Source organism: Phascolarctos cinereus, unplaced genomic scaffold (assembly GCF_003287225.1).
Source record: "Phascolarctos cinereus isolate Bilbo 61053 unplaced genomic scaffold, phaCin_HiC Scaffold_3;HRSCAF=262, whole genome shotgun sequence".
Classification (NCBI taxonomy): Eukaryota; Metazoa; Chordata; class Mammalia; order Diprotodontia; family Phascolarctidae; genus Phascolarctos; species Phascolarctos cinereus.
The window spans coordinates 108777582-108805272 of record NW_027555736.1 but is presented as its reverse complement, the minus strand read 5'-3'; the positions used below and the strand labels follow the sequence as shown (position 1 = coordinate 108805272).

The window sequence follows — 27691 nt, the reverse complement described above, 5'->3', positions numbered from 1 at the left end:
ATGGTGTATACACACAAGCACACATGTACACACTCTATAAACTTTGTATTTCTGAAGCCATGGCTACTGAACATAGATACTCTGCTTTCCCCAGAAACCCACACCCAAGCCAAAGAATACACAGTGACTGCTTTTCTTTCCAGGCTCCCCCCTTACCAATGGAAGGAATGAAGTAAGAAGAAACAGCAACTCTAGAGAAACCCCCAGAGATCTCAACTCACTTTGCAAATCTGAATTGGTACATTGCATGAAGGCTTGAACTCACCCCTCCATGTCCTCAAAAAAGCTAAACAAACAAATAAGCCACTGCAGTGAGCAAAGTCCCACAACATTATATTATATATTTAATAACATGACTAAATCTCTACACCTACACCACATGTATATTTCCCTAGCAACACAATTTGGAAATAGTCCCAAGGAACTGAGAGAAGAGATTACAAGCATTTGTGTCTTGGGAAACTTTCCTGACCACGCTTGTTCACGTGACACCAAGTAATCCAGAAACAGGGAAGTGACTGGATTAAGGGGTTCTATGCATGTTCTTGCAGGAAAACAAAGAAAGTGATAGCAAAGGAAGGGGAAATTGTGGGTTCCTCTGCCTTATCAGAAAAAAAAAGAACAGGTAAGTAATGTGGGCGGGCATTCTCTAGCACAGCCTTTTAGGGCTGGTGGAAAAGGCTATTCGGGCAGTTAGCTTTGCAAGCTAAAGAATTTTATTGATTCATAAGACATAAGTAGAAGGGTTTGCGGCAGGATGTAACACCCTATCCCTGTGTTTTCAAAGTCCCCTCACTCCACTATTCTTGCACCTTATTTCTACCACACCCTCAATCCTGGCTGCCAAAAAGGAAGGACAGTTCCCAACTACAACATTTCTTAGTACAGACAGGCTACTAGGCAAAGACCTGCAACATGCAGCTCTGTCCCAGATACCTGCCCCAACTCAATGTTGCCCTCCTCCAGCATAACCAGGATCCAGTCTAACAGGGAGTGCACCGATGCAGGCGAGAGACAGACAGACAGAGAGAGAGAGAGAGAGAGAGAGAGAGAGAGAGAGAGAGAGAGAGAGAGAGAGAGAGAGAGAGAGATCATCTGGCAGCCTGTTGAGCCTAACACCAAGATGAAGCATGGGGCTTATTTTCCTTCTCTGTGCCTTAACTTCTGTCTGTGCCTTAACGTGAGGAGGAATGATACTCATTCCCACAGAGATTATTCAGCTCATGGTGATCAGTCTTTAAAGTTTTCAGGTCCTTGTGTGACACTGACAAGTCACATTAGGCTAGGAAGTTGAGTGAAACACAGGTTTCAGCTGTCTTGGGAATCCAGTATGAATGCAAGTCTGTACCCAACTCAGCTGAACACAGAAGGTGAGGGTGATAGAAGGGAACCTACTTATTTCTGTCTGTTTGTGTAAGAGTAGTGGGGTCAACTGAGTAAATCAATCATATCATCCCATCCCTATGTAAAGTGCCAAGATACTAAGTCATGATACCTTAACCAAGTATGAACACTTCTATGGAATCCACAAATCACAGGCTTTAGACTAAGTAAGGATGAAAAAGTCCTTGACGAACTGGACTAATGTTGACAGAAAGTCTATTCCAATTGGGTGGGAGACTTGGACATGCCCTAAGCCTAGGGGATTTGTACAAAATTAGGAGGTAGTTAAGAAATGAAAAGATTTTGAACAAGTGGAAAGGCAGGAGAAAGCAGTCCCAGCTAAGCTCCTGAGAAGCTGTTCAGAGAAAAGGGAGCCCCTGAGCCTCAGCCTCCTTCCCCCCTCCCTTGGCTAGAGGAATACCTTGTAAGTTTCTGAGAACAAGACAATTGGGACCTTTTCATCTGTATCTTCAATGTCCACAGGACTGCAAGGGCTTATGGCAGTCCATGAGGACTGCAGCAATGGCTAAGGAGAGATTCAGAGCTCTACAAGGAGCCCAGTAGAATACTATACTCAAGGGGTAGAGCTTGAGGACTTCAGCAAAAGGACTTATAAGAGGATTCTCTTAACTTGAGCCCACTTTTCCCTGATCTCTGTAGGTGTTGATGGGAGACGATGTCAGAGATTTTTGATAGGGGACATTTTGTACCAACTATACCATCCTTTTAAATATCTCATTCTCAAAGTGAATTATGTCTGGCTGACTAACTGACATCCCTACTCTATCACTTACATTCAGTCTCTCCTTGTCTATTGGCTCGTTCTCTGCTGTCTACAAACATGCCCATGTCTCCCCTATCCTCAAAAAAGTCCTCACTTGATCTTTCCATCCCCATTAACTTTAGTCCTTATCTCTCCTGCCCTTTGTAGCTAAACTCTATGAAAAAGCTGTCTGTAAGAGACACCTCCACCTTCTCTCTTCTTAACCCCTTACACTTCAGCTTCTGACTTCATCATTTCACCAAAAATGCTCCCTCCAAAGATATGAGTGACTTCTTAATTGCAAAATCCAGTGGCCTTTTATCAATCCTCATTCTTTTTGACATCTCTATGGCCTTTGATACAATGTTGATCACCCTCTTCTCCTTAATAGTCTCCTCTCTCTAGGCTTTTGGGACACTCTCTTGGTTCTCTTATTGATCAGACCATTTCTTCTCAGTGTCCTTTACTGGATCCTTATCCAGCTCATGTCCTCTAAAAGTCCATGTCCCACAGGGTTCTGTCCTGGGCCCTCTTCTCTTCTCTCTCTGTATTATTTCACTTGGTGATCTCATCAGCTTACGTGGTTTTAATTACCATCTCATTCTCAAATCTACCAGTTCTTTTCTAACTTTTCTGTTGACCTCCAGTCTCACATCTCTAATGGCCTTACAGACATTCTCAAATTGGATATCCAGTAGACATCTTAAACTCAAAGTGTTCCAATCTAAACTCACTATCTTCCCCCCTTAATCTTCCTCTACCTCCTAACTTCCTAAATACTCTTCAGGGCAACACCATCCTCCCAGTCCCTCATAATCTAGATGTCATCTCCTCACGATCTCTTATATCGCCCCCATATCCAATCTGTTACCAAGGCCTACCAATTTCACCTTTGCCAACATCTCGAGTAAGCCCCCTTCTCTCTAAATCTATCACCACTCTGGTGCAGGCCCTCATCCCCTCACACCTGGACTATCATAATAGCCTACTGAGGAGTGTGCCTGCCTCAAGTCTCTTCCCCACTGTAATTCAAGCTCAACTCAGTTGCCAAAGTGATTTTCCTAAAATGCAGGTATGACCATGTTATACTAACATCCCCACTCAATAAACTCCAGTGGCTCCCTATTGCCTCCAGGATCAAATGCAAATAAAAAGAAGGGTTTGGTGTCCAAAATCCTTCATGATCTAGCACACTCCTACCTTTCCCAGTCTTCTTATACCTTATTCCCTACTACATATAGGGCAGCTAAGTGGTGCAGTGGATAGCATCCCAGGCCTGAAGTCAGGAAGACTCATCCTCCTGAGTTCAAATCTGGCCTCAGACATTTGCTAGCTGGTGTGACCCTGGGCAAGTCATTTAACCCTGTTTGCCTCAGTTTCCTCATCTGTAAAATAAGCTGAAGAAGGAAACAGCAAACTACTCCAGTATCTTTGTCAAGAAAACTCCAAATGGGGTCACAAAGAGTCACATACAACTGAAATGACTGAACAACAACAACTGTCATGTATTCTTCCTTCCAATAACAATGGTCTCCATGGACCTGGAATGTTCTCTCTCTTCCTCTCTGGCTACTGGATTCCTTTAAGTCTCAACCAAAATATCATCTTCTATAGGAAGCCTTTCCTAACTCCTCTAATGCCTTTCCTTTTTCATTCCTTTACTATTTATCCTGCATATAGTTTGTAAATATTTGTTTGTTTGCTGTCTCCCCAGTAGACTGTGAGCTCCTTGAGGGCAGGGACTGTCTTTTACCTCTTTTTCTATCCCCAGTGCTTAGCATAGTGCCTGGCAAGTCGTAGGTACTTAATAAATGTATTGGTTGTTGACTATATGAAAAGTCAACTACAGTAACAATATTATCCACTTGAAACACAACTGAAAACCAGGAAGAAAATGTCACTGAGCAGTTAAGATGGACATCATGAACTCCATTACCAAAACTCATGCATTTTACTCATATGGGAGCCCCGGGGGCCATTCCTTAGAATTCATTCACTCTTACTTTAGCTTAGCGCTTTACAAATAAACACTACACATGCTAATGATAACAACAAATGAATTTCTACAGCACTTCAAAATGCTTCACATATATGATCACAATGCTAAGGAAGATAGTCTACTCAATAAATATTTGGTAATGAGCATAATTATCTGGTTTTCTTGAACACAGCACAACACAAAAAAGCAAATCAGAAAGAGTTGGGTCAATCAGAAGTTGGTATAGGAGGGCCATCTGGTCTAGCTCTTATGCTCTTACAGGGCTTCAAATTTAGTAAATAAAGAACCTACAACTTTTCAACTTTTTATTCAACTCAACAAGCCCTTGTTAAATACCAACTATTAGTTCTGGAGTTCAGAAAAGAGAAAAGTGCGAGCTGGCATCATCAGAGAAGGGTCTATGTAGGAGACTGGACTTAAGCTGGCCCCTGAATGACAGAATACAATAAAGATGGGCTAGATCCAGGAATGAACCAAGCAAGCAGCTTTTGTGGAGTGAGGGCTTCAGAAATTGAAGAAAGTCTCTGTCTCAGCCACTGACCCCCTAGAGACATAGTAATCATTAAGGCCAAGGCAGGAGCTGTTTCATTTTTATTTTTGGATTACCATTGCCTAACATAATGCCTGGCACATAATAGGAGCTTAATAAATGCCCGTTGACTGATTTATTCACTATTTACTGAGCACTGACTATATGTCTAGCACTACTAGATGCTACGAACACAAGTCAACAAAATATTAATCACCTACTTTTTACAAAGTATACATTGTATGTATTAAATATACAAACTTCCAATGCTGTCTAATCAGAATGAGAGCAAGGAGCCATGAAAAAAAAATAGAGTAATGTAGCCCACGTGAGATTCACTGTTTGCCTGCTCTCAGTCACTAGCACCCCAAATGCAGCTAAGACTTAGAAGATTATATTTCACACTCTGGGCAAGTGAATGTGTAAGACAGGAAAATAAAAGAACCCTTGGACAAAACATTAAAAAATAAAAGTTTCAGTTTTCAGTTTTTATTTAAATGACGTTAAATAAAAAGGTGAGGAGCCTAAAGACAAGAGCATCTTGAGTCACCCAAATATCCCAGACCTCTTCTAAACCCTCAACTAGGATGGCAATCAAAAGTAGCATAATTCTGGACTAAAAGAGGAAGGTTAAAAAATACCTGCTGATTACAATAATTAATTTGTTGAAATTAAATTAATTCTTATAATTCTAGAGGAATTATAAGCTTCCAGTGGTGGGGCTTATGGTGGGGGGGAAGGGAAAGGAGAAGGTTAGTTTTTCTGAAGGAAAAGATTTAAGTGCACAGCAAATACAGTGACGGAGAGGAACTGTCATCTTCCTGTGGGTCTGCTTGCTGCTAGACTCCCTTTGCCTCATCATTCATCAAGGAGGGGAAAAGGAACCATCACATTAATGACACTGACAGACAACATTCAACAAGGAGAGGAGAGGGGAGGGAGAAGAGGAGGTGGCCAGCAAGGGCAGGAACAACAAAAAGAAAAGGAGAAAAGTTAGGAATGCTAGATAGAAATAGCCACATAGAGCCCAACCTGACAAATCCAAAGAAAACTACAGAAAAGTCATCCAAGGCATGACTAGGAAAGAGTAAGGTTGGAAGACAGTTACCTAGGGAGCCTGATGTCCCTGCTAAAAACTAACTCCTCCTTTCTGTGTAGGAAGCTAGACTAGATCACCACTTTTATGTTTTCCAGCTCTAAATTCAATGCTGACAATTTTATGTACACACACACACACACACACACACACACACAGAGATTGCAGATCTGTGATTTCACTGATGTAATAAGCTCCCAGTGAAGAAACAACCTCTTCCAAACAAATCGACAACTGCTCTACAACATACAGTCTTGGAGAGTTGCCTAGGGCATTGAGAAGTTAAGTGACTTGCCCAGGGTCACACAGCTAGGATGTGTCAGAGGCAAAACTTGAACTCAGGTCTTCAAATCAGTTAATCAATCCAGTGTTTACTATGGTTGAGGACTGTGCTACATGCTGGAAGACTATCCAGTACTCCATGATTAGTCTCAATAATAAACACCTAGTGGTTTTTTTTTTAGTGCTTTTAACTTTTTATAACTTTCTTTTATACATTTTCTCATTTATCTATCAATGACCTTATGAGGTAGGCTATGCAAGGCTATGCAAAAAAATTTATGTATGAAGAAATTGTCTTACATATATTTCAGCAATGTTCTTAATTTTAATTAATTTTTTTACTGATGACTTTTGCTTTTACATTTCATTCATTTCCAAATATATCCCACCCCACTGGCTCCTACTCAGTGAGACATCTCTTGTTAAAACAAAGATTTAAAAAAAATAGGAAAAAAGGAAGTTCGGCAAAACCAATGTTTAACATTATAGGTACCATCATCCTACAGCATAGTCCCCCACCTCCTCAATGAAGGGAGGGAAATAATACATTCTCTCAACTCTTTCCCATGACCAAGCTTTGTCATTATAACTACACAACATTCTATTTGGTTTGGCTTAAAGATTTTAAATGACTTACATCCAACTGGCTAGTGGTAAAACTGGGGCCAAAACCAAGTCTCCTGATTTCTCTGCTAAGAAAAATCAGAATGACGAATTTCACAGCACCTAAGGGCAGTCTCTTTAACAGCTGAGAAGTAAATTGCTAGAAATGAGAATGGTACCATCCAGGGTAAGGAAGACCCAGGGAAGTTTAGAGGAAAGTTCTTAGGAGATAGAGTAAGAAGGATTTGCTTCTGCATAAGGATGAAAAGTTGAGCGCAACAGCAGGAAAAGAACAGAAATCCTTACTTCAATTCTTCAAGAATGCCTGATTTCATTAACATGGGACTCCATCCACCAAGACCAATAACTCCTCCATAAACGGTTTCACAGAAGTGGAGTGGCCAAAAAATTCATCACCTGGTGAGTGGTGCGCTAGTGCTGGACCTCTTCAAACCTAAAAGGGCAGGTCCTTAGATGACAGACATACAATCAGTCCCTGGGCCTATACTCTACCTAGTATGTCCTTTAAGAATCCATAGTCACTCCTAATTGGGATGAAGCATTGGTGTAGAACTACGATGGAGGTGGAAATAAGACTCAGAGAACATTTGAGAGGGGTAATTGCAAAGAATTTCACATAGTCTGCAACTAGGCTATTATATGATGACCAAGATCCAATCTCAAGCTTTCCCCAAAGAAAATTCAATAGGCTATATGGGAAACTGGAAAAAAACCATTTCAAGAAACCATAAACCAGCTACAGGAAAGTCCTCTCCTCTTTTTCAAAGAAAAGAGACTTTTGAAATAAAAATTTACTGATGGAAAATTATGATGCTAAAGATGGTCAGGATCTGGAAAAAAGCACTAAATGAAACAAGGAGATTCTAGACTATCTAGAACAGAGCAGTGTGATGAGAAGCAATAAGACCAGGAAAGATGACAAAGCTTTGACTATTGCAATAAGTATGAACTGAGTATTTACCAAATAGTCCCTAAGTAGGCCTTTTGCCAAGGTCAGACTTGAGTTTGCTGACCCAAACCGACAGTCAGCCTATATTTGTTCCCTAATTGTGAGGGTTAAACTAAACAATTGCTACATTACACTCCAGTAGCAGGTACAATCTTACCAAGTAGAACACTGAGCTGTGTGTGCGCTCTTCTACATTCTTGTCCATGTAAACTGACCCCTCAGAATTCAACAGATATGGTGCGATATCTCCAGCCCTAAAGAGCCTCATCTGATTGCCCTGATCTGGTGTGAATTTTGACATATCAGAGAACAAGCAGCACTCCCTTTACCTCTCCTCCCCAATTCCTTGCAAGAAGTTAGCCAACAGAATCCTGGGATGAGCTAACTGGCTTGGGAAGAAGACAGGATGAAGGACGACTGAAAGAGAACAGACATCGGCTGCCCACTGCCCTGTGCTTCCACACCGGATCTTTTCCCTCTCTCCTCGTCTTTCCTTCTCTCTTTCTTAAGATTGCCAGAATAATCTGTTCTAAAGATCGACAGGTTTATAGGTTAGCCGACACCTTCACTCTGTGGAATTTTAATTAACTTCTCCCATGTCTGTATGCTAAAGAATGGGGTCTCCATTCTCTGGGATCAGCAGTGTGTTTCAGGCCCTGCTATATCAGCCGTCAAATTGAAGAATTAATGACGTGGCTAATCGGCTGTAATTTTTGGAAAAAAAAATCTGAAAAGAAGCTGTGGAAAGTATCAGAAGGGAAGGTAAAGACTCTATAGAATGAAGAGGGGGAAGGAGAGATTCATTCTTATAAAAAGAGTAACTCTAACCCAGGTTTAGAGAGTAGCAGTCTCTGTAGTCTTACCATCTATCACCTGGTGGGGGGTGGGAAGAGAAAGATGCTAGGTAAATATCATGACAGAGCAAGTGTGGAAGAGCTTGTGGTCCCTGCTGGGGAGAAGGGATGCTGGGGGCCAACTCACTGAGCCCAGGGGGCCCTGGAAAGGAGGTACTAAGGTGACAACAAAGCCCACCTGTTCAAAGGCTATGCTGAAGAGACTCAATTTCATCTAAGGGAAGAAACAAAGCTCTTAGCTTCATAAGCTTAGGTCATTTAATGCTACAGCTGCTGATGATCTTAACCCCTACAGACATATTCCAGGATTAGAACTCCAGAGGTCCTCTTCCCAGGGGGAAAAAACTCAAGATACACACTAGAGCCTCAATAGCTCATATCTTCCCTCTTCTATATCAACATTAGACTAATACTTCAAACTGCTGAGACTAACACAAGGATAGCTAGTGAATGTCACATTTCAAAGATATTAAGTCTTCCTGCTAAAATCTCAGAAACTCAGTGAGGTCCCCAAAGGAAAATTTGGTCTTCTAGCTATATCAGCATCTTTGCCTTGATGATCCAATCAAGAGATACTTGGGGAAGACAGTTCTCTGAAGGGTATCTTATCCCCAGATCAATGTTTGGGATATTGATTCAGCCTAAAGTTACCTCCCAACAACCAGGAAGACTTTGAAATTCTCCAAGGAGAGCTGCTCAGTGCAGCCTTGTAGATACAGATACAGTTTATCCCAACCTGCCTTTCTTACAGAAAAAAAAAAACCAAGACATAAGCCTTATAGGACAAGACTTTCCAAAAATATGCAACGTTTACCTGAGTAAAGGACTGATGGCGATGGACCAGACTCGGTCTTCAGTCTGTATGGTGTGTAAGCACTGCCCCAGCTGGCTCGAGGATAGAGACCACACCTAAAAACATAAGAGAGTGACTGCTCTCATTGCCACTGCCCGGAAATCAGGGTGAAGATATCAGAGAACAGGAAAACTACTGCAAGGGATTCTCTTGATACTCCAAAAACTTAGAACTCAGGACATGGGGGCCCATCTCCAGTCATTCTGATCTATATTTTGCCACTGGACCCAGATGGCTCCAGAGGAGTGAGGTTGGTGACTTTGCACTGTTCTGCCTCACTTAAATTCAATTCACTTGCAAGGCATGACATCGCCTTCCTGACGTCATGATCCTCTTCAGAGAAGGAAGAACAAACAACAACAATAATAACTCAGAACGTAGGATGAAGATTGCCAATGTCCTTAACCAACCCCCAGCTTCAAGCACTCTTACCACAAAAGCCCCAACTCCCAAGCAAAGGCCCCAACCCCCAGGCCAAAGCTATACTTTTGCCCCTCTATTTCTACCAAACAAACCACACTTCCTAGACAGTCTGTTTATTGCCAGGATCTAAGCACCTCAATGATCTAAATGGAACTATGGTTCCAAACAGATAGAATGATGGTATTTACCATTCTTACTCTACCCAAAGTCTGTCAATTTCCCCTCTCCCACCCCTCACTATAATTTTATTTTACGCTGAGAGAAAAATAAAAACAGACAAATAGAAGGGCACAAATAAAAACAGGCAGAATTCAAAGCTGGGAAGGTAGTTGTGTTGCTTGTTTATTTGTTAATAATGCTTAGGATCCAATGCTATTCATGTCAGCAGGGAATTTAGCACCTAGAGCCACCAAAAGCCACAGAGAAGCTTAACTCTTTTAAGATTCCATATCTCCCACAGGTTAAAAATATTGCTTGGAGCACACTATCTGGTCCCTATCAGCAAGGAATGTACATTAGCAGCTACTCTGAGCTTAACACTAATCAACACTCACAGAGCCCTCTCAGGATTCAATGCATTTAAAGGTTTCCCATTAAGCACAAGGCTACTCATCCCCAACCCCACCCCCCAGTCTTAGAAATGATACACACAAGAACATAAGCTTCTACCCAAACAGAAAGGAAAACCACAAATGAACAGAGCTGTCCCCAGGCATCAGGCAAAAAGGAATCCCAAGGTAAGAAACATGACTCAAGTGACCTCTCAGCATCCCAAAAGGAGAACAAGCTAAGCTCAATCAAGACCTTAGATGAAAGAATATAAAGAAAACATTCTTTGAGGTTTGTGAGTAGAAGTGGTGATAGAGTTGATCCTTGTCTTTTTAAGGTCACATAATATCTCTTCCATGCTAGGAAAGGAAAATATTTCTTAAAGAGATTTTTTTTAGGGGAAAAGGGAAGAGAGAGAGAGAGAGAGAGAGAGAGAGAGAGAGAGAGAGAGAGAGAGAGAGAAAGAGAGAGAGAGAGAGAGAGAGAGAGAGAGAGAGAGAGACAGAGAGACAGAGAGAGACAGAGAGAGAGAGAGAGAGAGAGAGAGAGAGAGAGAGAGAGAGAGAGAGAGAGAGAGATCGATCTAAACTAGGAAAGGAGAAACAATAAATACTATGTACTGTACTTAATCATCCCTTCTCCATTCTGTGTCCTGACTGATCTATCTCTAGTCACTCTCATTTCTGCAGTAACTAATTACTATGTTCTCCATTTCAAGTAGATCCAATATTCAAAATGTAGCCATACCCATTCCTATTACTTTTCTATGGGTGTGAAGGCTGTGCATTCAGCTTTGAAATGTCATTGCTTCAGTGATGTTAGACAGGATAACTACTACCAAAGAGAAATGTTCCCCCCAAACAAACATCCCAAACTTATACGGAGATTCTCAAAGAAGCAGTATGGTACAGGTAAAAGAAGGACATCAAATTCAAAATCCCAGGTCTGCCTCTTACTACCCATGTGACTTCGAATCATTTAACCTCTTTGCAACTCAGTTTTCTTCGGCTACAAAGTCAGGAAGTTCCACTGGATGGCCTCTAAAATCTCTTTCAGCTCTAAATCTATAACCCTATTGTTCTTTTTCAAATAACAGATGAAAAATGTCATCCATTTTACAAGTGCTTCAGTCATCCTTATTCATTCAATTCTCATCTTTTTCAAAGAGATAGACAAAACAACAATAACAAGAAGAAATTATCATTGAGTAATAAATTTCCAAGACTACAGGGGTAGGATTAGCCACTATAAAGAAAGTAAAGTACTCCCCAATTTCTTAACAACTCCTTTAATCCAAGGAAGAGAGACTGGACTACAAAAGTAACTCTTAATATACCCTAGTACCACTTGTGAAAATGCCCACAGAAAATGACCCTCCCAATGTATTCTGAACTGCACCATCGCCTGGGAATGTGAGCCTCATAATCTTTGGAGGATGGAACTCTCTACATCTCTAACACTTTCACCCTTGCCTAAGCTTGGAGAAGTAACCGCTCACTTAGCAGCACAAGTGGTCTGACTTTATTCCTTGCAACACACAAATATCAGGGACCTCAACTTGACACATTCTCAGGATGGAACCTTCCCATGTTAGTGCATCTCAGCAAAAGAGTCAGCCCAAATTAATCAACAAGCCTAAAATTAGGGAAGAAAAAAGGTTCCCCCTTTTTTCAAGTTTCAATTGCCAACAAAGGCATTACAGCAACCTGAAAGGATTTTTCCCTTCTCTCTTCTCCTGTGAAAAAAATGTCCTTCCATAAAAAGGGTGAAGTACATTTTTGCAGGAACATCTCAGAGAGATAAAGAGTAACTATAAAAATGTCTCTGGGTTATTAAAGACTTTAAAAAGGTATTGGAAGCCTAATGGAGTGGTTGTAAAAGTAGAGATATCACCGTGTGATAGACAGATATATAGACAGATAAGAGAGAGCATTTATTAAGCTCTTACTATGTGCCAAGCATTGTGCTAAGTAAGCACTGGGGATACAAAAACAAGAAAACAAGACTGCCCCTAAACTCAAGAAACTTACATTCTAATAGCAGAAGACATAACATGAAGAAGAACCAAAAAGTGGGAGGAAAAGTGGGGAGGGAAAGAGAAGACAATTCAATGCAATAAATATTAATTAAGCACCTACAATATGCCAGGCACTGTGCTAAGCGCTAAGAAGGAAGAAGAGTTTAAAAAAAAAAAAAGCAAGAAGGAATAAAGAGAGATGGAATCCAGGAAATTCTGATTACTCAGAAACTCTTGAGTAATTACAGAACGTCAGAGTTGGAAGGTCACTGAGCACTGATCTGAACAAGACTCTCATCTTTAACATCACTGACCAGTAGTCATTTAACTTCTGTTTACAGACTTCCAGTGGTAGTGGTAGTACAAGGGACTATCAAGGTAACTCATTCCATTTTAGGAAAGCTCTCATTGTTGGCAAGTTCTTCCTTTTATCAAGCTGAAATCTGCCTTTCTACAGTTTTCATCCATTACTACTAATTCTGCCATATATGGGTCTCAACATAATAGCTATAATCCTTGTTTCACTGAATCTCTGGCCATTCCTTTCCAGTACTGATTGCACCTTCTCTCTAGCCTCCTGACACACTAGACCTGGAGGAAGAGGAGACATACTCCTTGCTCCCTATTTCTACTTCCAGATCCTCCTTCTGCTACCATAACTCAGCAAACTCTCCTCCTTTGAAGTTCATTCTATCCAGTTAGGTCGCCTAAGTCAGCTCCTAAATGCAGTTATCTAACAATCACTAGGTCATTCTCCCTCCTTTCTCAAGAAGTTCAGCATATGGCTTACAGTCTTCTACTCTACCCCAACTCCTTCCCTTGTGCTAGGGGACTTCCATATTCATAAATGACACTCCATCAAACATCGTGGCCTCTCAATTCCTCCATCTCCCAAACTCCAATGACTTACTCTTTCACTCCACCATAGCCACACACATGGAAAGTCACCTCCTTAATCTCACCATCAGCCACAAGTGTTCTACTTTCACAACAAAGAACTCCGGAATTCCTTTATCTAAGCATAACCTCTTTCCATTCCTCCCTAAACCTTATTTTTCCTAAGCCTACTCTTTGTTCTCACAATGACCTAGTGCCTCTGCCTCTCAGTACACTTCCAGGTCATCAATCTTGCTCTAGTTTCATTTTCTTCACTTCCCAAAATTGAAGCCATAGTTACTCAGTTCAATATCACACCATCCTCTTATCTCATATCCCTTGTCCCCTAGTCCCATCACCAATAATACTCTGCCAAATCAAATCTTGGATTATTCTCACCACCCATTTCCTCTGCTCCTAGTCATTAGCTGAAGAGCAGTACTGGAAGATATGGTACAAACATGCTGATTATTCCAAACTTTCCTATTTCTGTTGAGGATACCACAACTCTTTCAGTCAGCCAGGTTCAGAACCTTGTAATTACCTTTGATTTCTCACTCTCCCTCAACCCACATCGCCAATCAACTGCCAGATTTTATCCTTTCTACCTCCTCAACACATCTTTTATCCATTATCCCCTCTTCACGCATACAGCTACTGTCCTAGTTTAGACCCTCATTATTTCTCACCTGGATAACTACAAAAATCAAACTGTTGTCGCTACCTTGCTATGTCTCTCCTCTCTCCAACCCATTACATAAAGCTGCCCAGGGTATTTTCCTAAAACATAAGTCAGACCAGGTCACTCCCCAGCTCAATAAACTCCAGTGGCTCTCTGTTATCTAGAAAATATAAACTATTCTTTTTGTCTTTTGAAGTCCTTCACAACCTGGCTCCAATCCACCTTTCCGGGCTTATTATAACATTACGCCCCTTCATGTATTCTATGGTATAGCCCCGTGTTTGTCAAACTTTTCCACGATGGTAGAACAAAAGAATAAAACATTTAAACATAAGGGTTTAAAAAAAAAACTTAGGCAAAAGCCTTGTAGTAAAATCCTCTAAAATTATTGTTTCATGCCTATGAACAAACAATATGAGATTTTTCAAAAAAAAGAGCATTTCAGGATTCCTTGAAGCACAACGGGTCCAGTCAAACTGTCTTGCTGCTATTTCTCCTACGTTGCTCCATGCCTTTGCAGAGGCCAGCCCTTACACCTGGGATGCATTCCCACCCCACCTCTACTTCTCAGATGTCCCACTTTCCTTCAAAGCTTAGCTCGAGGACCACTTTCCACATAAGGCCTTTTCTGATCCTACTCCCTTCCCCCTAACTGCTAGTGCCTTTCCCACACAAATACCCTGAATTCATTTTTCATGTATTTTATGTATATCCTGTTGTCTTCCATAACAGAATGTAAGCTCCTTAAGGAGAAAGACTACTTCATTTTTGTCTTGGCATCCTCAGCACTAGAAGAGTGCCTGAATATGATTATATGTGCCTAATAAATGCTTATTTATTGACTGATTCCGAATTACTTGCAGACAGCTATCATGTCCTTCCCCGCAAAGTGTTCCCTCCTCTAGGTTAAATATTCCTAGTTACTTTTAACATATCCTATTAAAACACAGTCTCCAGTCCTCTCATCATTTTAGTCACCTTCCTATGGAGGTGCTTCAATTTGTCAAAGTAATTCCTAAAATGTAGCAACAACCAGACAAAACATCAAATAGTCAGCGGTCTGACTAGAGCAGAGGACAGTGGGAATATAATTTCCCTTATACTAGATACTATATCTCTATTAAAACAGGCTGATGGGGCCTGACTACTATGGAAGCGTGTTTTGCATGACTACACATGTATAACCTGTATCAAGTTGCTTGCCTTTTCAATGAGGGTGGGTGGGGAGGGAGGAAGGGAGAAAATTTGTAACCCAAAGTCTTAAAAACAAATGTTAAAATTTTAAAAAATAAAATAAAAGAGCAAAAAAACAAAAAAACAAGCTGATGGGGCAGCTAGATGGCACAGTAGATAGAGCTCTTGCCTTGGAATCAGGAGGACCTGAGTTCAAATGTGACCTCACGACACTAGCTGTGTGACCCTGAGCAAGTTATTTAACCCCAACTTCCTCACCAAAAAGAAAAATAAAACAAAACAGGCTGAGATAGCATTAGCTTTTTAAACTGCCATATCACACTTGTTGATTCATGTTGAGTTTAGATTCTATTAAGCCCCCAGCTATCTTTTTCTTTTTTTTTTGGTGAAGTAATTGGGGTTAAGTGACTTGCCCAGGGTCACACAGCTAGTAAGTGTTATGTGTCTGAGGCCGCATTTGAACTCAGGTCCTCCTGACTTCAGGGCCGGTGCTCCACCCACTGTACCACCTAGCTACCCCTCCCAGCTATCTTTTTCAAACAAACTATTATTTAGTCACATCTCCTCCATCCTAAACTTAAGTCTTTAGATTAAAAACTGTTCTATGTGACCGGTCATTCAACCAGTTCCAAATCCACATAAATGTATATATGTACCCTGCACACATCTTTTCATCTCATCTACAAGGCTAACATGGAAGAATTTACTAAATGATTCAATGAAGCCAAATATATTATGCTTATGGCATTCTCCAAGTCCAGCAATGTAATACAATGGAAAGACCATTAGACTCAGAGTCAGAAAACCTGGGTTTTACTCTCAGCTCTGCCACTTACTTTGTATGATGTGGTTAAATCACCTAATTTCTCTGGGCTTCACTTTCTTCATCTATAAAACGAAGGGGTTGGATTAGACGACCTCAAAGGCCCCTCCTAGCTCTAAAATTATGATTCTATGAAAACTGTCAAAAAAGGAAATGAGATTAGTTTGGTAAGATCTACTTGAGTTTCGGGGAAGGTAAGCATGAAGATAAGAAAAAGAGTCAAACCTAGAATTCAGGGACGGGCAAAAAAAAAAAAAACAAAGAAGAGTCATTTGTCCCAGACTTGCATGAAACCTAAGCAACTAAAAGAGTGAGGGTATATGTGTGGTTGATGGATGAGACTGTGTAACACACTTTTAAAAATCTGAGCCATAAAAAAATCAAAAAATTTAAAAATTTTTTTTAAATTTAAAAAAAACCTGAGCCATTAGTGTGTTTAACTCTTTACATCTGAAATAAGCTAGAATAAACTAAATGGACCTAGTTATTAAACATAACTAGTCAATGTTCCCAAAACTTCTGCCTTCCATTGCAAAACTTAGTTGTACACTATGCATCTATTCTAAACCAGACCAGAGGCGTTAAACGCATGCCCACAACACTCCCCTGTGAGGCCTGAACCAGATTAAAAAATAACTTGGAAATATTTAACAAAATAAATAAAATACAATCAAACATTGACAATATTAATATATGCTTTTCTAAGTTAATATGTGGCCCATAAGGATCCTTACGTATAGTTTAGTGGCCCCCATTTCCATTTCAGTTTGACACCATTGTTCAAGACTCCAGCATACACAGTAGGAGAAAGAAAAAACACTGAAAAAAGAGGAAAATCTGCATGTAGGGCTCACAGGGTTTGATCTCTAGCAGAAAGATGATCCCTTTTAACACCCTGGTAGCAGCAGCTATGTTAACAGAACTCAAGATATGAGGAAGGAATAGCAAAACAGAGAGTAAGAGGCTATGCCTTCATTTCATTTTATATCCTCACAGGTTTTAATTTGGTTTGATTTTTGATCAACCTACTAGATTGAAGTCAGGGTTTCCATGGAAGTGTAGAAGGTGACAATGAATAAGCATGGATAACTATGGGGTATGATTCCAGGGGCAGGTAGACAGTATCCATGATACACATTTTAATTAAAATTACTTGCTCATTATATGATTTCTCAAAGATCTTAGGCTTGTGCTTGTTTATGTGACTATCTCACAACATACAAAGTTTAAGAAAAGAGAAGATTACATAGATTACTGTATTTGCCTCCTTTTCACTGATGTTCCTAAATTCTGCAAATACCTATGGGCAAGAACTGCTTTGTTTGTCTTTGAATCCCCAATGCCCAAGACAATGCTGAGCACATAGGAAACACTTAAAAATCCTTGTTGAATTGAAATGAACACCAGGAAGCATAGAGAATCAGAAAATTTACTATGTGAGGCAGCAACTTCTCTCTTCCCTAATCCATTCTGTTGTGTGTCTTGGAACCCTACTTGCTGACACAAACAAGTATCTTACCCTTGTTAGCACTATGGAGCCTACAGAGCTCTGAGAAGGAGACAAATAAGATCCTATTCTGCCTCCTGAACAGTCAACCAAATTGTTAGCAAAATTCCATTGGCAGGTCTCAGAGGACAAACAATAAGCATAGATACAGAACGCTTAATGCAGAGAACCATTTCTCCATTCCTGGTGAATGGGAATCTATTTGGCTGGGGAGCTGGGTATTCTCCTGACTAACCTCATCCAAAGGTGTACTGAGAAGCTTGGTTATGTAGGAATACATAAAGACCTTCTCTAAATGTCTCTATACCATCTATTAACCATGACATACTGAGAAGTAGTAGTAATAATAATAACAACGTTACCAACCTGACGACTTGTAAATAAGAAGATAAAAATTAGCCCACCTATACCATCTATTAACCATGACATACTGAGAAGTAGTAGTAATAATAATAACAACGTTACCAACCTGACGACTTGTAAATAAGAAGATAAAAATTAGCCCACCCAAAAGAAAGTGAGTGGGAGAAGGAAAATTTTAAAATAACCTTTGAGGTCAGAACTAAACCTACAATCTTAAGGAAATTCAGTAAGAAAAAAACCTGGGCAGCCTGTCCTTTTTAAATTCACAGTACATTTCAAGTGAGTGGCTACCTTCCCAACTACCGTTGGCTCCTCTACTGGGCCAGCTGGCTGGGACACAGCATGGCATGACAAGTAGCATGCCAGGCACACATAAGTGAGCTCTTTATTGTACTCTCCACACTCTTAGCCAATCCTGAGACTCAAGGCTCCTTTCCACCTATTTCATACCTTGTTCCTTACATACACACACACACACACACACACACACACACACACACACACACACACCCACACACACACACACCCCCACCAGCAACCACAGGAATTAACAACATGTAGGCAATAGAGACCCAACTCACCTTTGCTGTCCTGTCCCTGGAGCCACTCACAATGACCCCCCCTTGACAGTCCACACAGTTCACCTCCTGCTCGTGAGCTGAGAATTTGATGCTGAAGGTGCCATTAATCTTATGAAGACCAATCTTCCCATCTCTAAAAGAGAAATTGGGATACATCTTCACACACATATAATAGCCAATTATGCCTACTGCATAAGGACAAGATGGCTACATAACCAGCTCTGTTCTCCAAGGGCCTGACCCTACCGAGCTTGAGGAGGACTGTTCACAGTAAAGCCCTTTACCTCTGCACATTTTCACCTATTCAGTATGCTTGGGGCTTAGTGAGCCCAGGGCCAGATCAAATTATCCACTGTTCAGCACAAAGGATCATCCAAAGCTGCTCCATTTTGCATTTAAGACGCCTCCGTCTCTGCCCCTCTATCTTTTCACCATTAGCTACTTTGCATCAAGTCTCTCTAAAGAGCTCTGCTCTGGGAAGAAGCCACTACTCTTTTTCTCCATGGTCTAACGCTTAGGCCTTTTATGGTAGAAAGAAAAATTCCAAAAGCAGGCAAAAGGGCCTTTAAATTAACCAAAGACAGATCCCAGTGGTGGGAGGGACAAGGTTAGGAGTCAGGGGAGACCTTACCCTCCTCCACTGACAACATGTGAACTGGCCAGCACAAAACGGCACACATCCTCCTCATGACCAGAAAAAATGGCCAGGGGCCGGCGGCGTAAGCTGGAACCATCTGGGCAGAGCTGGTAGGCATGGATGTCTTCGGCTTGGGAGAGGTACAGACAGCCACCCTCTAGCTGCATCCAGGGCATCAGACTGCAGACATGGGAAGCAAGAAGATATGGATCACCAAGAATATCAACAAAAAAGCCAACTGTACCCCTTGGGAGAGACTAGACAAGCCTCCATCTAGCAATGATCTACGGGGATCAGAGCCCTCACCTTTCTGGTAAATAACTACCTATCTAGGACAAATAGTAAAAAAAAAAATCCCAGAGGAAGGCAAGCTGGTTGTTGTTTGTGATTGCCACTGTCTCCCAATAGCACTCACTGAAGTACTATCCAGGATATTACAATAGCTGAGTTTGGAGTATCACTCCCTTGGGCTTCACTATTCTACTCCATCTCTTTCTGACAAAATAGTCCTATAATTTTTTTTCTTTGTCTTTCCAAAAGAGAAGTCAAGAAGTTTTAGTGTTCTACATCCCCCCCAACTTCTTCAAAGTGGTAGCTGTGGAAGTTATCTTAGAGGTATATTACGACTACCTGCCCTATTCCCACACACTGTTGCTACTTTTATTCGTCTGTCCTTCATTTTCAAAGAAGACCAGTGACATCATGGGGTAACATCTTGACTTGCTGTGAATTGAATTTAAGTGAGGAAGAGTTGCACAAAGTTGTCAGCCTCATTGTCTCTTCCAGAGTCACTGAAGTCCAGTGGCAAGACATAAGTTAGGACAACTGGAGATGGCCCAGGATGCAGTGGATGACCTTGGTGTCTCTGATGTCTGACCAAGCTCTAAGTGCTCCATAGCACTTGCTTCAGCTACCTTTGTGGCCTTTGGAAAAAATTGTTCTCATCCACCCATTCCAAGGTAGGGAAGTCTTCACATGCTTGGGGTAGACATCCCCTTAACTCACCAATGGGTTTGAGACCTGGGTTCCTCAACCTAGTTTAGCCCATCTGCCAAGATGGTTTACTGGGTTGTAGCCACCGCCCATGCTACAGCTTCTTGGAGCCACAAGTAAGAATCGGATGAAGGTGGACACCAAAGGTGGATGAGCAGCCGGGCTTTGCAAGCCCTTACACCAGATGTGCTAGTTCTCCCTTAACACGCACCCTCCCCTCCCCACCCCACACCCAACATGTGCTACTTTTAAGAGGCAGGAGGCCATGAGTATGGAACACTGAATATACCATCAAACTTGTTTTGCTATGCTGGGTAGTTTTCTTGAACTTTTTCTTCTTTTTTAAAAAATTATTTATTATAAAGGATGATTCCCTAGGAAAAGATGGGGGGGAGGGGAGGCAATGCAATGGGAAATATGGGTGATATAAAAACAAAAATATCAATAAATAATTATTTTTAAAAAGAGATATCAAGCTTCAAAAGAAAATTACATATCATTTTCTCTTAGACAGTATTCCAGTTCTGAATCACTACTTGGTACCCTGGGATTTTTACTAGAAAAGGGGATAGAAAGTTGGGACTGGCAAATACTGGGAATTAGAAGAAAACTTCCAGTCAGATGAGTAAATTATTTCCAGATCGTTTTGTATCCTCTAACTCGAAGTTCAAGTGCCCAGCTATAAGGTCTCTAGTCCCATGTCTTTTCCTATAAAGAACAATGAGAGCAGAAGGGAAGAAAGACAAGAGGGAAGAAGGTGCCACCAACAGACCCCTCCCTTTCCTCTTCCTATTGGAGTAAAGCTCCATTTGTCAGTGTAAAGTATAAACCCATTTAAGAAAGGATGCTAATGTACTGATTAGATAGCTAGATTCTCACTAGGGAGACAGATCTGCATTTCTGTATTAGTGGACAAGTGTGACAATGGAAAAAGACAGCTACAGAGCAGTCTTCAACAGTGCAGAGGCTACAAAAAAGTCAGTTCTCACAAAATGGCTGATAAGACAAATCTACAAATAGTTAAAATATTCTTTTTGAGGTCCTACAGGAGGAAGGATTAGAAGCTTCAGGTTAGCCCCATGATACTCAGTGAGCCGCTCCAGAAAAGAATATGGTCAGGCACTGAGAATACTCACTGGTGATGACTAAGCCCCACCAACCCACCACTGCGTACATCTTACCAGACACACTTCAGTAAGGTGTCTAAACAGTGCCTAGCATATAGCAGGTGCTTAATAAAAGTTTGTCGATTGAGATAAATGTGCAAGAGCCTTAAAAGTCCTAGTGCTTTACAAGTCCTACGTAAAGAACAGAGACATTGAGCTTTCCACCCCTACTCGTTAATGCAACTGCCATGGGAATGAGAAAAAGTTCTGCAAATTGACTTGACGGGCCATTAAATGCAGCTTGGATGTCTACTCACGAGGTTTTTACAAGCGTTTGCATATATTACCCCTAACATGTGTTAACTATGTAGAGATACCCACATTTATACACACCATGATATATGTCGGTGCCCAATATCTCCTGTATAAATATGAGCTATCGACGTAGCTGAGAAGAGGATAAATGAGGGACTTAATAACCAGAAATTTAGAGCAGCCTTGTAAATAACTACATATTTATACAGAATAAAAACAGGGTCCATGTCATATGAATAGTGAAGACTCCCAGGGAGAAGCAAGATGGTAATTGCTTATGATTTATTTGCCAAACTAATTAAGGCCAATCTAGTGTGAGCAGGAAAAAACATTCCAAGGACAGAATCTTGATGGATAAAATAACTTACTTTCTGGTTATTAAGAAGCAAGGTTAGCAATAGATAAGGTATCAAAGAATATGAACAAATGATTCTCAAAAGAATTAGAAACTATTAACAACCATACAACTGCTCCAAATCACTAATAAGAGAAATGCAATTCAAAAAAACTCTGAGGTTTTGCTCCACACCTACTAAACTGGCAAGGATGAAAAAAAAGCTAGGAATAGTCAATATTGGAGAGGCTATGAAAAAACTGACATACTAATACACAGGTATGGACCTTAAACTGCTCTAATCATATGGAAAATAATTTTGAATGATTTTTTTAAAGTACCAAAAATATCCATACTCTTTGACTTAAAAGTTCCTCCTACTAGGAATGTTCTCCAAGGAAGTCAAAGACAGAAACGTCTCATATATACTAAAATATTCATTGCAGCACTTCTTGTGATAGTAAATAACTAGAAAATATGTAGGAACCTGTTGATTGGAGGATGGCTGAACAAACTGTGATATATGACCTACATGAAACCTTTTCTCATCCACATACTTCCTAAGCTGCTAGTGCCTTCCTCTCAAAATCACCTTCTGCTTATTTTATATTTACCTGTCTATGCACATGTTGTCTCCCAGGGCTGGATGATAACATCTTTGAGAGAAAGAATCATTTTATTTCTGTCTTTGTCTACCCCAGTGTCTACCACAGTGACTGGCATGTTAATAGGTGTTTAATAAATGCTTGTTCATTGATTGATTGATTGGAATATTACTGAACCATATGAAATTACTGATATTGATATGAAGAATTCAGAGAAATACGGGAAGACTTACACAAACTGACCCAGCAGAACTAGGAAACAATATATACAACTATAACAAAGGAAATCAAAAGAATGAAATGAAATTGAACAATGTATAATTATAATAACAAAACTTAGCCCCAGATAAGAGTTAAGAAAATGTACCTTTATGAAGAGGTGGGGATCATGGATATGAAATATCACATATGCTGTCAGATCTTGTCAATGTGTTGATTAGCTGCGCTAAATGGTTTTTTTTCTTCTTTTTTTAAAATCTTCATTATAAGATTACTGGGTAGCTAGGTGGTACAGTGGATAGAGTGCTGGACCTGGGAGTCAGGAAGACTCCTCTTTCTGAATTTAAATCTGGCTTCAGGCACTTACTGGCTATGTGACCCTGGACAAGTCACTTAACTCTGTTGGCCTCAGTTTCCTCACCTGTAAAATGAGCTGGAGAAGGAAATGGCAAACCACTTCAGTTATCTTTGCCAAGAAAACTCCAAATGGAGTTACAAAGAGCTGGACACAACCGAAAAACCACTGAACAACAAAAAAGGCTCACTGGGCAGGGGAGGGCAGAGGGATATCTATTCAGTCAGGCAGCAAGCACTTATTAAGTACTTACTTTGTCCGAGGCTGAGGTAGCTAGACGGCTCGAGGGGCAGCTAGATGGCTCAGTGGATACAGTGCTGGGCCTGGAGTCTGGAAGACCTGAGTTCAAATGTGGCCTCAGACACTTACTAGCTATATAACCCAGGGTACTTCACTTGAACTCTGTTTGCCTTACTTCACTGGAGAAGGAAAAGGCAAACCACTCCAGTAGCTTTGGCCAGAAAACCCCATGGACAGTATAGTCTACGGGGTCACAAAGAGCTGGACACAATTGATCCACTGAACAACAACCAATTTGTCAGACACTGTGCTAAGTGCTAGGGATACAAAAAAAAAAGATAAAAGACCCTGCTCACAAGGAACTCACAATCTAATGAGGGAGACAATATACAAACAACTATATGTGAATAAGACATATAAGGGATAAATTGCAGAAAATCTACAGAGGAAAGATACAGCATTGAGGAGGATTAGGAAAAGCCTCTTGCAGACCGTAGGATTTTAGATGAGACTTGAAGGAAGCCAGGAAAGTTAGGAGTCAGAGAGGAGGAGAGAAAGAGTTCCAAGGATTCAGGGCATGCAGTGAAAATGCCCAGAGTCAGAGATGAAGTGTCATATCCAAGGAACAGTAAGAAGGCCAGTGTCATTGCACTGCAGAGTACATGGGGTGGGGGAGGAAGTGTTAGAGTAAAAAGACTGGAATTATAGCAAGGGCCAGGTTATGGGGGGGCTTTAGAAGACAAAGAATTTTATATTTGATACTGGAAGCAATAGTGAGCCACCAGGGTTTAATAGGAGGGTGACCTGGTCAAACTTTCATTTTAGAAAGACTACTTGGACAGCTGAGTGGAGAATGGCCTGGGATGGGAAGAAGCTTGAGGTAGAGACTCATCAGCAGATTACTGCAATAGTCCAGGTATGAAGTGATAATGGCCTGTACCAGGATGGTGGCAGTGTCAGAGGAGAGAAAGGAGTGTATATAAGATGCTGTGAAGCTAGAAATGACGACTTGGCAACTGGTTGGATATGGGGGGTGTGAGAGAGGGAGGAGGTGAGGATGACACCTAGGTAATAAGTCCAAATGACGGGGAAGATGGTGGGACCCTCCACAATCAAAGGGTAAATGAACGTGAAAAAAGTATCAATTTTTTTTTTTGAGGCAAGGATAGGAGATGTGGATCTCCTCATAAATCAAATATCACTACTATGGGAATGTTTATCATCACCACTACCATTATCCACAGCAATAGATCATGACAAGGTAATCAATGGGGTTGAGAAGCAAAGGGAAAAGGATGAGTTTTGAAACAAAAGGATAACCACTGCCTTAGGATAATCACCTGGTCTCCTTTAGCCACTGGTACACAGCACTACTGAATAGGTAACAATAGTTCTCAATTATAGTGTTACTCTCCTCTTAGAAAAAAATAACAGATATACTTCTGAAATGACACCTGCCAAGCATAAATGAGCTTGAGATTTCTGCTCCTCGCCCCTACTGATCAACCAGCAATTCTGTACCCAGAATTGTGGTCGGTACTTAAGAGACAGCAAGAGTAAGACCTGATCCTGGCCTTCTGAAGTTTACAATTTAACTAGGGAAACAAAAGTAGCATAAGGGAAACAATTAGAGAACAATTACCGCAAAGAAAAAAAAAAGGTAGCATTGTCAGCCACCTTCCAGCCTGCACCTCAAAGTTCAATTCTACAGTCTTGGTAGCAACATGTCCAACTCATCTACATTCTATTTTGCCTTTTTACAAAGGGGAGTGGGAAAGAGATGTTGAAGGACCTAACAATGAAGGCAGACAACGCGTCAGTGAAAGATTTAAACAACAGTAAAACAAGATGGATCTGGTTACTAGTTTCATCATTCACTGTTCAGTCTTCCAACTGGGAAGGAACACGTCTGCCCTTTGGGACCCCTTCTGTGGGGTTCCTGGCCTTCTTGACAAGAAAGGCCAGCCAAACTACAACCACGTCGCTTTTTTGTCTTCCAACATGACCCCATTAGCCTGTGCCCCTGGAAGCTCTCAAAGAGATAACTGGCTACTTGCTTGCGTCTCCACTTGAGCAATGTTCCCTGTCGGCAGCGCCCCCGTCTCCAGTTCTGTGAGACCTTCACTCTTTCCTTCACTGGAATGTTGGTCACCCTGCATACAGACGAGAGGAGAAACAATATAAGTCACCAAGGCCTCTTTCTATACTCAGAAAAAAATTCCCCAGGATAACCTCCAGGCCACAAGGAGGACACAAGACCTCCCAGCGAGATCTGGATTTAGGTGCCAACAATAATGTAAAGAAAAACAAGGAAAAACATCAGAACTCTGTAGAATTCAGTGACCTCAAGACATATGTTGGACATGACCAGTGTGCTGAGTATTTTATTTAACTATATTTTTTTTATTACAAGGAGGGTTCTAGTTGGGGGAGGAGAAGAGTCATTAGGAAGTTGGAGCAATTTTTTTTAATGTGTGTTAATAAGATTCATTTAAAAACAATAAATGTAGGAGCTAATAACCAGACAAGGAAAGGTAAGAAAATATGAAGAGGTAACAGTTCCACAAATTTGATCTTTACAATAATTCTTTGAGATAGGTAAAGCAGGCATTAAGCCTAGTTTCAGATGGGAAGAGTGAAGCTCAGCAAGGCTGTCTCAAGGTCATATAGCTAAGTAAGTGGCAAAACCAAGAAAAGAATACAGCTCCCATGACTCCTAGTCCAATATTCCTTTGACTATAAATATTGCTGCTTCTTACGTCGGACTTTTGACTAACAAATCCCTTTCACGTTTAAAACAACAAAAGTCTTAAACAGCCTCGCAGGAGAAAAGGATATTTAATGTTAATCAGTCAAAGTAATTTTTTTTTAAAGGGCAGGAAATTCTGAGTGGGGCACTAGTGAAGAGAGAACAGAGCTTGGAGTCAGGAAGACCTGAGTTTAGATCCCACTTCAGACACTTAGTAACCTCATAAGCCTTCGAACGTCAATTTACCTCTCTCGGACTCAGTTTCCACATCTGTAAAATGAAAGGTAATAATACCCACCTTTATAAGGGTTGTTGTGATCATCAAAGGAGATAAAAAATATATAAAGTGCTTTGCAAACTTCAAAGTATTATATAAATACTAATTGTTGATATTGTTGTGATTATGATTATTAGTTCTTCATTATGTATGGCATACTAAATTGAGACAGAGAACATATTCTAAAAAAGTTGGCAAAAGCTATTGCCTTCCTTATCTCCATCCTCCTCTCACCTCACTGAATGCTGCCATCTTGGTGACACTTCACCAAAAGTTAAGGTACTCTTCCCTGCCCCCACACTCCCCTTTCCCCTTCCCAGCCTCCCCATCCCCCATCCTGGGGCTCAGGTCTGACAGCAGGAAACTTTCAGAGCTACAGCAAAGGCAAGTACTATTTTGATTAAGAAAAAATTTCTTATCCCTTCCCCTCAACCTCTAAACTTAATTCGTTCCCACCCGGGTTCCTTTAAGCTTTCCATTACTGAATTTGGTTTTTATGTATTAAAAAATAGCTCCTAGAAAATGGCAACTTTGTAAACTTACTTCTTCCTCCTTTAGTCCCAAAGCCTTTACAAACATAATTTCTCTAACAGATTACTAAGTGGTCTCCCTATACCTATAAAGAAGTTTAGTGATTTCGATCTCCTTCAAAATCAGAAGTAGTGATAAAAATATCTCTGAAAAATCAGCAAAAGGAAGAAAATGGGGAAGAAAACAGTAGGAAAAGAATATTCTAAGACAAGAGCAGGTGCTCCTTGGAATTAAAAAATGACTTGCTCAGATCCCTTAGATGCCTTCCAGCTTACTTCTCCTGAACAGTTATAGGTGTAAAAGTAGGGAGAGCCAACAAAAAATGATTAGTCCCCTGTAAATAAACATCTCACATAGCTATAAATGCACGTCGGAATCTCTAACTTGGCCTCCGGCCTGGCTGGATTTCCATTTTCCCAGCCCTCCTCCTTTAGCCTGGGGCTCATTTTTCCACTCCTAGTTCCCCCCTTTCTTCTCCCTCTACCACACTTTCCGGCACTTAGTCACCATTATAATTTGCCTGCATTCCTAAGCACATAACCTATTTTAAACAAAAACAACACAACACACACACACACACACGTACACACACACACACACACACAGTGAGTCTGCAGTGGGGTATAAATTAATTTAGGAAGTCATTTAGAGTTTCTCTTTTCTTTTCATGACCTCTAGTCCCTCGTGCCCTCCCCCCCCAAAGCAAATAAACCTATCCTACCACATATGATATTAAAATTGAAAAACAAGCAAAGGACATTGCATTTAATTATTTAGAAGTAACTTAAAGGGTGTCATCAAAGAAATGCATGACTGAGAAAGAAGATGGGTTGGTCAAGAGAACTGAGGAAAGCCTCCAGCATGTTTGGTGGAGCCCCTGTGAAGAACTTACAGGAGAACATGGATAAGAGTCCCACTGAATGGGCATGCATGGATGAGTTGCAAACTATATATTGGAGGTAATACCCATCCATGTGAAATTA

At 40.8% G+C, this 27691-nt stretch overlaps 1 protein-coding gene across 4 annotated transcripts in view; it reads right to left on the bottom strand.

The window, feature by feature from the left end:
- Window positions 1-27691, bottom strand: part of FBXW4 (F-box and WD repeat domain containing 4) — a 111144-nt gene that overhangs the window by 74665 nt on the left and 8788 nt on the right. For 3 of the 4 annotated variants that reach the window (XM_020967083.2, XM_020967075.2, XM_020967067.2), the window contains exons 2-5: window positions 25209-25304; window positions 18979-19164; window positions 18348-18480; window positions 9294-9388 (exon numbers count right to left, since the gene is read on the bottom strand). In XM_020967083.2, the coding sequence (XP_020822742.1) occupies window positions 9294-9388; window positions 18348-18480; window positions 18979-19164; window positions 25209-25304 (510 nt within the window). The remainder of the gene's footprint in view (window positions 1-9293; window positions 9389-18347; window positions 18481-18978; window positions 19165-25208; window positions 25305-27691) is intronic. The other variant, XM_020967073.2, reaches the window with a different exon arrangement.